The sequence below is a fragment of the Leptodactylus fuscus genome, chromosome 4, assembly GCF_031893055.1.
Source record: "Leptodactylus fuscus isolate aLepFus1 chromosome 4, aLepFus1.hap2, whole genome shotgun sequence".
Taxonomy (NCBI): Eukaryota; Metazoa; Chordata; class Amphibia; order Anura; family Leptodactylidae; genus Leptodactylus; species Leptodactylus fuscus.
The window spans coordinates 96718488-96736768 of NC_134268.1; the positions used below are offsets into that span (position 1 = coordinate 96718488).

The 18281-nt window shown below is 39.9% G+C and overlaps 1 protein-coding gene across 4 annotated transcripts in view; it reads right to left on the reverse strand.

The window, feature by feature from the left end:
* NUP153 (nucleoporin 153) overlaps window positions 1-18281 on the reverse strand; it is a 43602-nt gene that overhangs the window by 3738 nt on the left and 21583 nt on the right. For 3 of the 4 annotated variants that reach the window (XM_075270871.1, XM_075270869.1, XM_075270868.1), the window contains exons 12-20: window positions 18091-18222; window positions 16916-17014; window positions 15237-15318; window positions 14220-14342; window positions 12467-13063; window positions 10761-10958; window positions 9450-10334; window positions 5187-5927; window positions 1494-1751 (exon numbers count right to left, since the gene is read on the reverse strand). In XM_075270871.1, coding sequence (XP_075126972.1) covers window positions 1494-1751; window positions 5187-5927; window positions 9450-10334; window positions 10761-10958; window positions 12467-13063; window positions 14220-14342; window positions 15237-15318; window positions 16916-17014; window positions 18091-18222 — 3115 coding nt within the window. The remainder of the gene's footprint in view (window positions 1-1493; window positions 1752-5186; window positions 5928-9449; window positions 10335-10760; window positions 10959-12466; window positions 13064-14219; window positions 14343-15236; window positions 15319-16915; window positions 17015-18090; window positions 18223-18281) is intronic. The other variant, XM_075270870.1, reaches the window with a different exon arrangement.

Consider the following 18281-nt stretch of genomic DNA (forward strand, 5'->3'; position numbering starts at 1 on the left):
GGCTTCACACTTCTAGGCATACGCAGTCGGCTCTGCCGTCGGGCCTCGGGCAGAGCCGACTGGGCATGCCTAGAAGTTTGAAGTCAGCGCCGGATGAAGCAGCATTGGGGATGCCCTCCGTGCTGTTTGAGCGCTAGGGACCGCCCCCAGTGCTGCGAGAGAACTCATTTGCACACAGAAAACCAGGATTATTACCGAAAGGCGGAGAAGACATCTAAAGGTAGGAGAATAGCATCTCTTAAGGCTATTCCTACATGTTATCGAGAATTTTTTTTTTATTTTAACGATTGAATTCCTTTAAAAGGTTTTTGTTTTTTTAATGCCATTCACTATGTGGTAAAAATGACATGTAACCTCCAGTCTAGGGGTCAGTACAATCACAGTGATAAATTTATATAATGGATATATAATTTTGGTTTTTTTAATCCTTGCAAAATTTCTTTTCATATTTATATGTATGGATCTGGGTATGGTGTCTATGCAGGATAAGATGTAGTTTTTATTGATACCATTTTGGGGAATGTCTGATCAACTTTTTTTTGTTTATTTCTTATGTGATCTAGGGAAGGGTGGGAAGGGGAAAGCCTTCTTTATACAGTTTTTCACAACCAATAAAGTAAAAGTACATTATTGGTGGTTAATGGGTTAAAGGAAGTCTACTACCTCCCCAAGCATATTCAGCTGTCAGCACTAAGTTATAGTAATAAACATGTTTGAGGCCGGGTTCACATCTGCGCATGGGTTTCCGTTCAGAAAGTCCACTTTGGGACCCCCCAGAACAGAAACACAATCTGCATAAAATTATAAAAAAAAAAAAAAAAAAAAAAAAAAAAAAAAAAAAAGCAGTTACCTTAGGAAACCCGCAACCCCATAGACTATAATGGGATCCGTGTGGTTTCCGCTCAAAAAAATGCAGAGAAGTCCAAGCAGGACTTTTCGCTCAACATTTTTCATGCGGCAAGGAGAACAGAATGGCCAAAACGCAGATGTGCACCGTGCCTGAGTAAAGTTTGTCACTTTTGTAAACAAAAAACACACAACACACACACCCCGGGTTCTTAAGAAAATGAGGTAGTATGTGCACTTCAGCTCCCTGGAGGCAAGAGATTGTAGTGACCTGAGTAACATCACCTCAAGCAGAGAGTTGATCCTACAAGAGCAGTGCTCCAGCGCTACGGGCATGCCCCAAGTGCACCAATGTCCTAACTTGCATAAGACTTCAAAGTTGTTTTTCTACAAAAGTGACCCCCCCCCCACAAAAAAAAAAAAAATGTGTATCACTGTAAAAAGTGTTCTGTAACACAATGATGGTAGTTTATTATGCTTGGGGAATGCGGCAGACTTACTGAACTAACACTTTCCTGCAAATTCAGTGTTCGATTCAGCAGTACAAGACTCCCCTTCATCTGGACCTAATCAGCAATGGAAAATGTACCGGAAAAAGAGGGTGTCAACCTCAAATTCCTCTCCATTTTCCTTAGCCTAATACTTACCACTAGCAGGAGCTGCACTGGATCCAAAAGCAGGTTGAGTGCTTTGCTGTCCAAACACTGGTGTTTGGACGTTGCTTGTCAGTGATCCAAAAGCAGGGACGTTTTGAGAAGTATTCGGAAATAAACTAGTAGATGCCGATGAGCCAAAAGTTGGGGGAGCGTTTGTCTGGCTGGCAGGTTTCCCAAATGCAGGAACAGGGCTGGCAGCAGCAGGAGGGGCAGCTGTAGCACCAAAGATAAAGGGGGTAGAGTTGGTACCTGAAAAAGAAAAACATTTTTAAAACGGAATATCATCAGACCCCTGTTACTCCTTGCCCTTCCACCAATCATTTTCCATTCTATTTCTCAATCCATCTTTCCATGCTATTTGTTTAAGAGCAGCAGTAGTCCAATAAAACAATGACTAAAGTGTTTCATGACTGCTAATTCCTACTACATTGGCCTCATCACCATCTGTTCAGGAGAAGTGGTATGAAAGAGGTCTCTGCTTGCCTCCATTATGAGCATTGGCCTCTGCTGATCTGCGAGTAAACTAAATTGTATAGCAAAGCTCTGTAAGTTACTAAAACATGAGCCCTTTGCTAAAAGAATAAAGGTGAATGTCTTGATAACCCTAGTGGTTATTGCTGGTGGACGCGTCGCCACTACATGCCAGGTTATTCATCGTCACTGTAATACTTTAATTCGACAGAACTAAAATGTCATCTGACCCGGCTCTGCCCAGTTTAAAGGGAATCTGTCACCAGGAATAAGCACATAAAATAGAAGACGCACTTAGATTATTAGATTTTTTAAATATGCGAATGAATAACCCAGAGCACAGAGAGCAGCTCCGATGCCTCTTTTTCTATTTTGTTCCCCCTTTTCTAGTCATTTCATTATTAGTACATTATCATTCATTTGCCAATAGTTTACATTCATTATTATATAGGTTTCCCTTTTCCAAGATGGCCACTGCTGCCTCTATGGGTCTTGGCTTAGCCTTAGTACCTACACATAAACTGCTTCATTGTCCCACCTTTCTTAATATGAGGTGACCACTTCATAGTCATGCGTCGCCAGGTCCTTGTACCTATGTAGTAACGCTCTCACAGTGTAGTGCTGACTTGATAGATTCTATTCTTAATGTTACTATCCCTAACAATTTGTTATGATATCCGATTTGTGGCAACTTTACATTACTTAGGACAATGGTAAACTGACCTGTCCTATGATGTTGATGTCACACGGCGTTTTGGCGCTAATTCATACCATTAGTATTTAAACCTAGGTCCTTTCACTTATCCACTGGCGTCTTTACCTTTATCTGGGTTCATGCTACTTCCCTGACGCTTTTCTTCATTTTGAGTCCTCATATTCACTTTCAATAGAGCAATCGGTGAGTACAGAGAATATATGTATTAGCACAGGAAGCGCTTTGGTACTTCGTTATTCTGGGCTCACTCTTATCTACGTTTGTGGTTTACCTGAATTTGCATTGGGAGATCTGTATTATAGGATGACATAGCATCATAGTATGACATCGTATGTCACATTATTGTCAACACTTTGTGGGAATTTGGATACCATGTAGTCCCTGTATTCTCAAAAATTCTTTTCATTATTGTAACTTTGTGCGATGATTATGGTTAATTGTCTTATATTTTTATATACTCATGTATCTGTAGTACCAATGTACCCGAAGCGTGTGGGTGTATACATGTGTACGTGTATACGGATTATCTGTGTATATGTGCACATGTGTACGTTCACGTCTTAAGATTTGATTTTGTTGCAAATTTTGATAAGCTTGCATACTTGTGTTTCATAGGGTTGTTATTCTTTATTTTTTATGTTAGGGTCCGATGAAAGCTCGATACAAGGGCTGAAAAGGTTAACCCGCTTTCTACTGGATTGCACATTATTCCTTTTTTGTACTATTATATAGAGTGCCTGATTTATACTATTGAGGACTACTGGGGTGAATCCCTATCAGTGCACCTTTTTTGAGAAAATAGGAGTGCTGTGGCTCTCTGCTGGTATATGACCCCTATACTAAAGTCATATACCACAAACTGTAGCATAGCACAAGGGTCCTGTCATACTGTGCTTCTAGCCACATGCGTTTACCACTATTTGCCTGGATACACCTGTACTTTTCCATTAGAAGCAATGGAAGTACATGTGCAACCAACAATTAGTGGTAAATGTATGAGACTGGCAGCAGAGCGAGGTAACACCCGTAGGGGGCGACACACAATGTACCTTGATGCTGTATCCAGTCTCCAGCTGCCAGTACTTTTACTATTCTGTAAATGTGGACTAATTTCAGCCACTTAATTCCTGGCTATGCGGAATTAATGGGTGTCACACATTGACAAATGACAGCACTGGCTTCCGGAAGCTGGATTTGGCAATAGCCGCACTTGGGTACACAGTGTGACACCACCTGAGAAGAAACAACCTTAGGCCCCGTTCACACGGGGAACAGAAGGGCAGATTTTGACACAGTGTCACGTCTTTTCCCTCTGGAGTCGGCTCAAATGAATGGGCCAACCCTGGAGATTGCTGCCGCGAGGTGGACGCCGCGGCTCAACGAGCTGCAGAATCTGCTTGAAGAAAGGGCAGGTCGCGAGCAGTCTCCATAGACTACCATTGTGAGGGCGCAAATTATCACGTGGATTCTACACCGTAATCCGTCCCCTCTGTGACCATTTGAATGCCCTAAGTCTGAGGCCCCCCACGTTGCAGAAACTCAGATTTTTTTGTTGCAAACTTTGCTGTTTTTTTTTTTTTTTTTCAGCCAAAGCCAAAGATGCCTACAATGGCTGCAAAAAAAAAAAAAAAAAAAAAAAAAAGCTCTGTGCTCCGCAATGTGGGACCTTGGCCTAAGGCTGAGGCCCCACATTTTGGAAATGCAGATTTTATGTTTCATCTATTGCTGCTTTTTTCTGAACCTAAGCCAGGATTGGACTAAGCAGAAGGGCAGATATAGGACCTGCTCCATAATTTGCAGGTCTTTTATTTGGACCAGATACACAGCCACATAAAGTAGTGGATAAAAAGTCTGGTCATGTGCATTACAGTTTAGCAGCTCCATGTGCCTCACATTAATAGCAGTTAACCCCATCATGTCCCTCACATTAACCCGTGTGTGCTTTACATAAGGGTTACTGATATGTGAGACATATGGAGGTAGGTTCCTTGTGCTGTAATGATTAGCTCCGTCTCTAGGCTTTCCTCACCCCCTCTCATTGCTGGGCAGTGAGAGAAGGAGGAGTGTCCTATACCTCAGTTCTAATAGAGCCCTGAAGAGTCATTTACTACATGAAGATCCCATGCCGGCTGTTGTGCCAGCAATATATGCCACACATGCTACTCTAGGCACGTGTGCCAGGGGTTGCAGAACCCTGCCCTAGATGGATGCAAAATGGTGGAGAAAAAACAGACCACTGTATCAATTTTTTTCGGCCATTTTTATCCATGGTTGTCTGATTATAGCTTAAGAAAAGGAGGACTTTAGAGAAATGTGTTTAGGTTGTAGCTATATGACAATGAAAAGCTGAATTTTTTAGTTGCAGATTTCGCTGAGATGTTTGGAAACGAACCCACGACTGGATTTCTCATACCCACTTTTTTTTTTTTCTTTTTTTTTTAACTAAAGACAAAAAGCTTTTTTGCATTGTATGACCTTTAATAGCTATATCCGTTTACCTGCGACATTGGACGTGTTCGCTCCTGTGAAGTTAAAGCTTGGAGCTGCTGGTGTTGCACTTTGAGCACTTGCACCAAAGACAAATGGTGATGCAGCAGCTGGAGCGGTGCTTGCTGTGGTCACCACCGGTTGACTTTCTTGTCCAGAGAAAACAAATGAAGATTTTGATTCATTGGAACTGCCAAACAAAGAACTGCTGGCTGTGGTGGCAGGCTGTCCAAAAACAAAGGGCGCAGCTGAAGAGTTGGTGGATGCGCTTGAATTGCCAAACAAACTGCTAGAACTTGCTGATGTGTTCGTGGAAGCTCCAGCTCCAAAAACACTGCTAGCACTAGTTGTATTTACAGGGGCAGCGCTACCAAACACATTGCTTGAGCTAGAAACAGCAATGGATGAAGCTGCACTTCCAAATATCGTGCTGGAATTTGACTGTGTGTTCAAAGCTGTTGCACTACCCAATAGACTGCTAGAACCAGTTGGAGCGGGTAATGTAGCAGATGTGCTAAACCCAGTGCTGGGGGGAGCATTTGCAGGAGCTGTAGTGCCAAATCCACTGGAACCAGATGTACTGCTTGACTGTGCGGCACTTCCAAAAATGCCAGCGCTGCTTGTCTGGGTACTGGGCTGCTGAACACTGCCAAATGCGCTGCCAGAACTTCCCATACTATTTGGCTGAGGTGCAGTGGAGGATCCATTGGTTGGAAATCCAAATCCAAACGGCTTTGTAGCTCCTGGGTTTGCTAAATGAAAAAATATATATATTAATAAAATACATTTCAAAACATAGTTCAGCATTAAATATTTGCTTAACCTACCCTGAACTACAACTCCTCTCATCAAAAGGGACGCATTGACTACTGTGAGAGCCAAAACCCATAAAATAGCTGTCTGCAGATGGGATCCGCTTCCTTTTGGAGAAGTTGCTTTGGCTTGGCCATTATTCCCAGATTACACCCTTGGGTTATTACTCTATAGGGAGCTACCATCTAATAGGTGGCACTAGGAGCAAATTCCGCTTTTCACCAATCAGGTCATAACCCAGAATTTTTTATTAAACCATGCATTCCTGGATATTCCCTGTACAAGTCTCTTCCTAATGAAACATCACCTCTTTAGTCCCTTTTTTAATATTCTATTCCTAAAATAAAAAGGGACATTAACCATTAAAACTGACAAAGGTGCATGACTTCTGTAAATCATTCCTCGCATGTACCAAGTGTACATGTATACGCAAATTATATACAAAAACAACTCCAGAGTTAACAATATACAATACATTTGGAAAGATTTCAGACCCTTTAACTTTTTAATATTTTGTTATATTTTAAAGCTCCAGATTGAAGAAAAAAAAAAAAGTTCTGTAATCTGTACTCAATTCCACATAATGAAAGTGGCAGAAATTTTAGCAAAATTTATTAGAAGGAAAAAAAATTTTTTTCATGGACATTAAGTGTTCAAACCCTATACCAGGACACTAAGTTTAGCTCAGGGGGAGGGCCTCATTTTCCTCTTGACCACCTTTGAGATGTTTCTACACCTTTCTGGGGTCTACCTGGAGAGGATTTGGAAACACCCCCCATCTATATAAGGTCTCATAGTGGACACCACATAGAGCAAACACCAAGCAATGAGGAGCAAAGAACTATCTGTAGAGCTCAGATAGAGGATTGTGTGGTGGCTAAGATCTGGACAAGGGTACAAAAAATTTGTGCTGCACTTAAACATAAAGACCTCTATAATTCTTATATAGAAGTTTGGAACAACCAGGACCCTTCTGGAGATAGCTGCCCCCAAATGAATTGGGTTAAAAGGGATTTGGTAAAAGAAGAGACCAAGAATCTAATAGTCACTCAGGTTAAGTGTCTAAGATAGTGTGTATAGATGGGAGAAACTTCCAGATGGTCAGACCTCAGATTGGGACAAAGGTCCACCTAACAAGTCACAGACCGTAAGCACATAACACGAGACAGGAGTGATTTAGGAACAACTCTGTGAAAGTCAATGAGTGGCCCAACCAGTGCCCTCACTTCATCCAAATTGAACATCTCTGGAAAGAACTTTAAAATGGAGTCGCCATTCAACCTGAGAGGATCTGCAGCAACGAGTGACAGAGAATCCCCAAATCCAGGCATGCAGACCTTGCGGTATCCACACCCAAGGAGGATGGAGGCTGTTCTCACTGGCAGAGGCGCTTTAAGTATGAGTAAAGGGTCTGAATATCTATGGCAATAAAAGATTTTAGTTTTTCCATTCCATAAATTAGGAAATATTTCTAACATTCTGTTATCACTTTTTCAGTGATAAGGAACATCTTTATATAACATAACAGGAACGATAAGGCTTAAAATTAAAACAAAATGAATCACAATATCAAAACCTTAATATAAGAAAGAAAATATTAAAACCATATAACAACATTACAGGTAAGGTCACAGCATTCCTTGCTTCAATCACATGCACTACATGTATTTGGGTAATATAATATATATTATATATTGTAATGCATGTTGCAGACTCTGGACATACTGGAGCATTTGTGCAATTTATGTGATTGAAGCAAGGAATACTGTGACCTTACCTGTAATATTTTTTTTTTTCAAGGTTTTAATATTTTCCTTTTTGGATGAATATATTTTGATATTTTGTGATACGTTTGGTTATTTTTAGTTATGTCTTATGATTTTAAGCCTAATCATTCCTGTTAGGTTTTATATCCATTTTTGGAAGGGACATTTGGTAGTTATTATATCTAGGGTATAGGACTTCTAGGTTTAATTTTTCATCTTTGCACAAGGCTGCAATATGAAGTGTGAACAAAGCAAAACAGTCTAAATACTTTGTATTCATTGTATACTCTGTTGGTCTTGTACTGTAGTATTTTCTGTGCTGGACTATTTTTGTGAAACATGACTGAAGCTCCCTCTACAGGAAACTATGAGACTAACCTCTTACGGCAGAGACCTTTTTTCTTTTTCTACTGAGGAATGGGGTTCAGTTATCTCCATGACCTTATTCGTATATCACACTTGTTATACATGTAAATTTTCTCTGTAATTGTAAATATCTATGCCACAGTTAGTTAGCCTGAAACTGTACACCAAGATAGGGATTACATATGTATGGCCAATTCACCAGAGGACATCTTTAAAGAGGACCTTTCATGGTTTGGGGCACAGGCAGTTCTATATACTGCTGGAAAGCTGACAGTGCGCTGAATTCAGCGCACTGTCGGCTTTCCAGCAGTATATAGAACTGCTTGTGCCCCGGACCATGAAAGGTCCTCTTTAATACAGAATATCATCATGATAGGCAGTGCTTCTTAAATTGAGGAGCTCTTCCCTAGCTGATAGGTTTCCATGAATACATTTTAATCTGCCTATTAGCAATGGAGGTACAGTACGATTACACAGTGGCATCTGTGGGAGGCATGCGTCAGGATAAACACTGGGGAATGCCCCCAATGTATACCTCCAACAGACAACTGCAAACAATGCGAAAGCAACCTAAAATTCTTTTAAAGGGGCTCTGTCATTGGGAAAATTCATTTTTAACTAAGCATATAATTGCATAGCCTTTAGAAAGGCTATTCCACTCATACCTTTTGTATGTTAATCCCCTCAGTCATTTTTGAATGACCCCACTTTCATTCATATGCTAATTAGCCAACAATCATTATCGGAAGTCTCAGTGAGCACTGTCTGCTATGTGTGTATGAGAGCAGGGAGGCTGCTGCTAATGCCTCATCAGCCTTCCCTGCTCTCTGACACAGTGCTCACTGAGACTTCCGATGCTCGTTGCTGGCTAATTAGCATATGAATAAAAGTGGGCCCATTCAAAAATGACTGAGGTGATTAACATACAAAAGGAATGTGTGAAATAGCCTTTCTAAAGGCTATGCAAGTATGTGCTTAGTTAAAAATGAGTTTTCCCAATGATCGAGCCTTTTAAAATTTTCTATTAAATATTGTTGTGAACATGTACTAAAACTGTACTAAAATGCAGGGAGTGTATTGGTGAAAGGGCACCAAGTGCAAGAAGCCTCATATAAAAAGGCCCATACCGCCTCATAAATGAGAGACACTCTCCGCCAGGTTGTGTGCCTGGAGGCAATGTAGGTTCTGTACATTTTCCCTCATCATTTATTCCAGATTTCAGACAAATTATGGGAAGGTGGTGCAGACTTAAAAGTCATGATTGTTTAGCAAAAAAAAAAAAATTATAGCCTTTTACGCTTTGAACACAAGTGGAACTTTAGTGCTTACCTGTGGCTGGGGTAGCAAGGCCAAAAGAAAAGACAGGTTTTGCAGTCTGATCTGCATCTTTCTTCTCTGTAGTATTAGATACACCAAAAGAGAAAGAGACCGACGCTGGAGCGTCAGCTTTGGTTGCTTCAGGCTTGCCAAACACAAATGGCTTTGGCTGTTCTCCCTCATTCTTGGATCCAAAAACTGATGTTGTGGTTGTGTTAGTCTCAGATTTCTCATCCTTTTTCCCAAAAACAAAGGGAGATGAGGTTTCTTTTTGTTCTGTTTTACCAAATGTAAAGCCACCTGCAACAGGAGTTTCATTCTTCTTTTCTTCAGGCTCCTTGAAGCCAAATGACACTGTGATGTTAGATTTCTCATTAGAACTGGGACCTTCAGAAGTCTGTGGTTTAGGAGCAGAAGCTGATGCACTGGCAGCGGACCCAAATGGATTTTCACCAGATAATGGTTTTGCAGTAGTGTCCTTATCAGCAGGCTTGCCAAAGCTAAACAACAAATTTGATGCACTGGAATTGCTATTAGCGCCAAGAGTCCCAAACTTAAAGCCTGCATCTTTCTTCTCCTCAGTAGATGTCCCAAATTTGAAGCCTGTATCTTTCTTTTCAGTAGATGTCCCAAATTTAAAGCCTGTATCTTTCTTCTCCTCTGTAGCTGTCCCAAACTTAAAGCCTGTATCTTTCTTTTCTTCTGTTGACTTAGAAGGGGAAGAACTTGTACCAAACTTGATCTCTCCAGAAAATTTTGGGAAAGAAAATCCACCTGATGCAGATGTTAAGGAGTCCTTGGAGGCACTTGACTTAAGTTCTCCAGAACTGCTAGAGGATGGTAATCCAAATTTAATTGTTGGAAGTGCAGAATCACTGGAACCAGATGTACCAAATCCTATAAAGAAAAACAAAACTGAATTAACCAAACAAAGTATTCACTTTGCAAGCATAGTTCTTCTGAGGGCTAATACTTTAAGAGGAACCTGTCACCTTATGGACCAGGGCCTCTCACCGAACTCATCTCTGGTGCTCCTGGCATGTGCTCGGTTTGTCAGTGAAGTACATCCCAGCTTCGCTATGCCAAAGATCCGTCAAGTATGCACTGAAGCCAAGATGTACTCATCACTGCACACACACTAATATATATATATATATATATATATATATATATATATATATATATATATATATACATATATATACACACACACACATATACACACAAACACACAGTTTAAGGAGTATTTTTTTCCATGAAAATCTTAACTAAATCGAAAACACTTTCATTTATTAGTTACCACCAAAGCTACTGCTTTCTCACCTGCTAACTCAGCTTTGCTTCCCGGTTTGGCACTCTGACAGGCAACACATTTTACGTCTTCGGGTTTATTATTTACCAAGCATACATCACAGTCCCAGGCTCCAGCTGGCTTCTTGAACTGCTCTAACAATCCAAGTGGATTCTTTGTTGCAGGAACAGAAGATGGAAGTACAGAAGCATTTACAGGCGCAGACGCTCCTTAATATAAAACAAAAGCAATTAGGCATATTGTTAATCTTCTGCTTTGCTGCATAGCAACAAAATCCTCCAGCCAGGTATATGTGGGCTGACAAGGCTGGAATTATACAGTGAATTCAGTACAAACTCAACAGCATATATCTATTCCATTGCAGGTTTTACCCAATGCAAGTTCATTTAAAGAATCTGTGAACCCAAAAAAGTAGTTAACAACAAAACTGGTCACAGTGGTAATGCCAGTTAAAGTAAGGCATGTAAACCTTGTATTCAGCGACAGTCGATACAATGCTCTGCTATAGGACCAATTCAGCAAATACAGCCTGAATCTGTAGAAATGTACTATTATATATATTAAACACCATACTTCTTAAATGAATAAAGACTTATGGTCAGTGATACAAAACAAATCTGGATACGGCAATAGCCACATCCGGTCTCAAGCTGCCATTGCAGTCACTTCTCTGTAAGTGAAACACCAGTTAGTTTCAGCTGGGTTCAGTTCCAGGCCTGTGATTTTGCTGAAGCCAGAAATGATATCCCTCAAACTAATCTGCAAGTCTCTTACAAAAAAGTAAAAGCACCAGCAGACTGAGGACTGGGTGCAGCTATAGCCACCACCAGCCATAAGAAAATTTACACATTTTAAGCTTATAAATATTTGTTATGTTCAACCTAAAGTCTTTATTTGTCAAGAAACTAACAATGGGGAAGTTTGAGTGGCCATACAAAATCAGTATGACCTATTCCTTAGAAGAATCTTCATGCCATCACTCTTTAAGTGAACCTAACATTGTTTATCTTTCTCATAGTGTACTTAGGTGTACAAAAGAATCTGAAAAAAATAAAATTACACAATTTTGAAATTATAGCAATTTATGAAGGACTCAATGTGGAAAAAGGCTCATAAAACGAGAAATATCTGCAGATTACAGCCAAATGATTAGTGATAGAAAATATTTCAGAGGATCTAATTTTTGACTTCATCAGTAGGACCCTCACTGTCAGAGCAGAGTTTTCTGTTCAATCTTTGGTGCCAAGTGACTGTTCTGTCAAACGCGAACTAGACAATAAAATCTATTGTACATGTCAATTTGAAGCGTAACTTAAACTGCTATTACGGAAAATCCATATACCATTATATTGTAAATATACAGAGCTGAAGCATTTACCAAAGGGGGGGGGGGAGGAGTAATAGTAATTTCAAATGGCTGTTTCTTCAGTTTTATACCACCTAAGAAAATGATTTTGATACCAGAACATAGGCGAGATTCTACCTAACAATGCTTAGTTAAAGCATTGCTAAAGGGAACTTTACAGCCTGTTTTCTATCAAAAGGAATTTTGACAGATTAATGGAGTATATTACAAAAATCTTCACTACACCCAATCCCATGAAATAGCAAAAAAAGAAAAAACCACTCAAACCACTTAACAGCAATACTAAGTGGCCAGTGTATTAATGTCTATACAGTCAGAATTATACAGTTGTGCTGGTTATTTTTTACAAACCTGGTTTAGGGGTGGTGCAGGCAACGCATTTACCATCTTCTGCTTTATTCTGCACAAGGCACACATCACACTCCCATGATCCAATAGGTTTTCTAGCCAATTCCTCAAACTTAAGGCTTGTAGACATTAAACTATTTTCGCCTGTGGGTTTATTAGACTTTGTCGTGGGTAATACAAGCAAAGCTGCTTTAGCTTCAGTCCCAGGCTTGGGAGTTTCGCAGGCTATACATTTTGTGGATTCAGGTTTGTTTTGTACTAAACATGTATCGCAATCCCACGTTCCAGGGGCCTTTTTAAACTGGTCACCAAATCCTTGCACAGTTGTCAAAGATGTTGTATTTTTAAAAGGGGTGCTTTGTGGTGAAGTAGCCGACTCCTTTAGGTCTTTAGCTGGCAGTTCTTTTGGTGTGCTGCAAGATGTGCATTTACTGTCTGATGCCTTGTTATCAATTAAGCACTTGCTGCAATACCAAATCCCCAAAGCCTGTTTACTGCTCTCACTAAGGGCTGCAGGAGGCCTTGCAAGAGTAGTAGATGTGCTTCGAGAAGGACTAAACGTTGTTGTAGTCTGTTGGGAACTTGATGAAGCAGAAAAGCCTACAGTGATACAAAAAAAAAAAAAAAAATTACTAATTTAAAAAACCAAAACACAAATATATAGAGATATATAGATAGATCTAAAACTAGATATCTATAGTACTACCAAGTAGGCCATGTGCACACTAGGTGTGCAGTACACATTTGCGCTTATAAACCTGCTGACACTCCTCCCTTTGAACATATAGAGAAACTGTAGTGTCCTAATAAAGTATAGTAAAGTAAAGGACTCACACTAAATATTGCTAAACCTTATTTCAAAATGAGACTGAGCCCCTCAAAATACATATAGCTTATTTAACACCTTTTCTTTGCAATTTATCCTCGCCATATATGCTGGGAAAGCTCACAGAGCATATCGCCAAATGTCACTTTTTCAGACACAGGAACACAAGTCTGTCCACTGTCTTTTAGAGAATTAAACAGCAAAGACTTATTGTTTTATACAGATAGGAAGAGAATGGCAGTAAAAAGGTCAGAAAAACCCAATACATCATATGGTGGGTGCTGTTATTTTGAGTATTTTGAAGTTTTTTTTGTTGTTTTTTTAAATCCAAATCCAGTCAGTTACTCCAAGATACAAGTGCTTCTAGTATTGATGCATATTAAGGCATACTAGCCAAGTGGGCAATAACTCTGCTTTGTCTAAGGATAGGGGGTCTGTGTGCAGTATGAAATGCAATGTTACTGCCCACTTGACTAATATACCCTAATTTGCATCAATACTGGGTAAAACCCATCCACCTGCAGAAACTATCAAGAGTCAAAGGCCCTACGTAGTGAAACAAAACAAAAACCCTGCGGGGAAAATGCAGTGGGAACGCATTGTATTTCTTCAGCATTTTTCATCCAGTTTCTCTTCACTGACTTTCTGCCCTTATTATATCTATAGGTAAAATGGCAGCGTTTCCACAGGTATAAATGACATGCCACGATTTTTTTTTAAAATGCGGGCATTTTTAAAAACATAGCTTTTTTTCTGCAAATTGTTTTTTCTGTATTGTGTGTGTGTAAAATGCATGGTTTTCACAAAGTGGGGCTTTAGCCTAAAAAAGCTAATAAAACAGTGGTAAAGCATGCAAATTTCACCTGAGTTTTGCCACATTTTCAATACCAAATCCACCCCAATGTGTCAGATCTCAGTAGCATTTCTCACCTGGGCTTTTCAGAATATCAAGCACACTACCCTCTTTTAACGTTTTTGCAGGTTTGCAGAATCCGGTGTACTCTTCTTCAGTCTTCTTAACATTGCTGCTATTCATTTCAACAGGAGCTTTAACTTGGAAAGAAATTAAAAAAAAAAAAAAGTTAAACCATCATTAAATTAAATACTAGTACATGGAAAGGCATGATACCTTAATCTTTAAAAAAGGGAAAAGATTTAAAGCAAATTTTAGTAGGAGCCCTGTAGCAGGTAGGCAGCAACCTTTAACCTGTAAACTTAGGGTCAGCCACACACCTTAGTTTTTTGGTGTCCATTCAAATGATAAAACAAAACAAATACATGAAATTCACAAGCATAGATCACAGTTTTTGGTGCAAACTAAACCAGAATTCTTTTTCATTGCTATCAGTGAGTTGGTCCAAGTGTCTGTGGATACAGATTTTTGGCTACTTTTCAATTACTACATGGGTAGTTATTTTGCGGCACACACACACACAAGACTGTTTCTGATCAAAACATTACAAGAAAATCTGACATCGATTGGAATTCACCAGTAACTACGCCACATTTTTGCCAGATGTTACACGGTTATGAAAAATTTAAAACAAGTATATGCAATTATGTGGGTAAAAAAAAACCTGCAAGACATTTAACAGGTCACTAAGTCGTGTTTTTTCCTGTCCTCAAATGGCAAAACCTGCAGAACTGAAAATAGTAATTATGAATTTTCCATAAATGCAGTCTAGGAATATTTCAAAGAATTGTAGTGGGTCAAAAACCTGCATCATTTGTGTAAAATACTATGGACCAACTGAGTTGTGTAGATTGTAATACAGGCATGTACTGCAGACCAATATTACGGCCAGTGTACACTTGTATACCTACATGAAATCTAGTACTATGGATCAGGCAGGATATCTATACAATAACTTCATTTATGGCTGGAAGATTGCAGCCCATACCCATGACAGCCACTAAAGTCCGCTTCCAGCCCCTAATGCTACTTACCAGGACTGCCCATAGGTGTCTTACTGGTCTGGGAAGAGAGTGATGATATTTTCATTGCTGGCACACTAAATGTAAAGCCAACCTATAAATACAAATGCATGTAAATCTCAGCTTCAGAAAAGTTGTCCACTTTGCAAAAGAATGAAGCATGTATATATACATAGCTAACCAAAAAGCTTTCTAGAGGGGTAGGTGGGGTCAACTTGTAACATATGCTCACCTATATGAGAACTCTTGGCTAAACTGAAATTGTCAATGAGTCACGGCAACATGGTGGTTATATATCAGTCCAGACATCAATTGAGAGGAGGGGCAACAGTGTTCATTTTGAATTGTGTGCTGCCCTACAAGCTTTTCATTGCTCAAACATTTCTGAGCTTAACATTAGCTCATAAATATCATTCCTCAAAGTCAATAGCATTGGGTCAATAATAGTAGGGTACCTGCCATTTAACATGACATGATCTGCAGCCAGGCAGGAGGCATGTGCAGATTGATATTTAGTTTTATTGGAAAATATTTAGTATAACTTGCATCTTCATTTTAATCCCTGCTGTCATATTTAGAGACTGACACCTTATTCTGCAAGCCTATATGTTCAGTCACCCAACAGTAAGCAAGTCCCAAGAATACCTTGCAGCTTGCTTAAAGTTCACAGCAAGCAACAGAATATGCATTTTCCCTTGCCTACTAACGTTTAAAGGAGGTCTATCACTGCCCCCAGCTACTTTAAACCACTCCCATAGTGCTATAGATGCTGTTAGGAGAATAAAAACCTTTAAAGGGGTAATCCCATAACCCTTGTTCACCAACCTGCATGCTGCGTGCTCTCTTCACTTTCTGTTCAAAAATCTCTCACCTCCCCTATCTGAGGAGCTCCATTGAGACATACACAGCTCAGAGCTGCTTCCAGCACTCAGCCCCTCCCTCCCTCCCTGAGAGCAGGCAGCTACTCACTGAGGGACTGAGCAGATAAGCCCGTGGTCATAGAAACACATGTAAACAATGAAGTGAATAAATTAAGATTAAAGGCCAAACAAAGCAGTTTTGATAAAGTAAAGTATTTAGAAAAAGTTGTATATCCACATAAACTAGCAGTATAGATAGGATCCTTGCTATGGGACAACCCCTTTAAGTTTCAGAGTCCCAGGGATGGGAGGAAGAAAGCACTTATTTTTTTATTCAAATGAGGATCTTTGATTGCAAGGGGAGTTTTCTTCTATTACTAAACACTGCTGTATCACTAAACAGGCTCATCCTGCATTCAGCTCCTCCCCTTGGGCAGTGTGATTTGATCCTCCCAGTGTCAGTGGATCCTCCCACTGACTAGGGGGAAGAGCTGAATGCAGGATGGGCATGGTTAGTGATGATGCAGCAGTGCTCAGTGCCTGAAGAAAACTTCCCCTGTGCTCCAGTATCCTCAATTTGGTGCTTTTTCTATGCATCCCTGGGGCTCTGAAGCTTAAGGTATGGTATCTATTCTGCTAACAGCATCTACAGTACTATGCGAGTGGTTTGTCTGCAGAACAGAAATAACAGGACAGTACAGAGATCATGACTCAGGTAGTTCGGATGGTAGAGCAAAAGAGTCACTTATTTCTAACCCCTTCACTATTTATTTATTAAAAAATATGAACATATGATTTGTAGTGCAGAATATCAGCTCTTACAATACTTACAGATGACCCAGGAGATTGTGCATTGGATTCAGTTGATTTTACAATGGGAGATGAAAATGTGAACTCGGGATTGCTCATGGAGTTAGTGGCCTGTGTCTGCTAGAAAAAAAACAGCAATATTAAGAGTCATGATTTTCAAGTGATCACACCCCACAGACTGTGGCAACACCACCACAAAAATGCACTCAATAAGAAATCTGCATCCATTACTAAGAACTCCTGTATAGCATGTGCTGTAACGTTGAGTAAGGCTATGTACACACTGCAGGAAATCATGGCAGGTTTGCCACTAAACTATCAGTAAGCTAACCCGCACAATTTACAGTTACAATATAGTGGATGTGATTTAAACAAAAAACTCATCCACATGTTCCAGATTAAAAAAAAAAAAAAAGGAAAAAAAAAAAAAAAAGAACAGTGGCCATTACTTTGTCTGCAGGTTTTAAGTCTGCAGCATGTCAATTCTTGCTGCAAGTTTTACCTCTACCTTTCCATCTTCGCAACGCTGGACTGCAGGAAAATTTTCAAGTAAAAAAGATGCAAAAATCACTCAGCAGCGTTTTCACTAAGTGTAGCCTTACCCATAGGTATTAAAATCACGGGCCACATTTTTGGTTTTCTCCAAGCAGAACTATTTTTTTTATCAAGATTTTGTCATGTGTCTTCTTCCAGTGAGAAGGTGTTTGATCCTGCCAGAGACAGCATCAAGTTCTCCAGTTGGAAGCTATTTTTTAAGGAATTCCTGTATAAGCAAGCTTTTGCATCAGCTGTTTTGCATCAGGTCCATCACATGCAGCTGTGAGATAGTTGCAGGTTCTTAAAGGTGGATCCCATTATGAATATAGCTGTAAAGCTGAGTTCAGACGGAGTATTTTGTATCGGAATTTGACGCGGAGGCTGCCTCAGGCCGGAACAAATGGCTCCCGGAAAAGAAACGGCCGTCTCCCATTGATTTTGGATACGACCTCAAAATCCTGACCAAAATACCCATGTGAACTCAGCCTTAAAAGGGGTATTCCAGTCCCTGCATTACGTTCAGACCTATTTTGGGTCTTCAGGGCTGAGATCAGGGTAGTAACAATAAAAGGGTGGACTGCTGAAAAAGGCAGTCTTAAAAGGTTTCATGACATTCAAAACAAAGCATGCATTAAAAAAAAATAAATAAATAAACTTACTGTGCTAAAGACAGATTTACTAGCAGCAGCAGGGGGTGGTGTAGACTTAGCTGGGAGACCAAAGGAAATTTTTGGAAGTGCCGTCGTGCTTATTGGTAAAGATATCTCTGGCAAATTAGGAGCCTCCACCTCCTAAAGGGAAGACAGAATAATTACCAGTATAGAGACAGCCTCTATTAAGAAATGAGGGA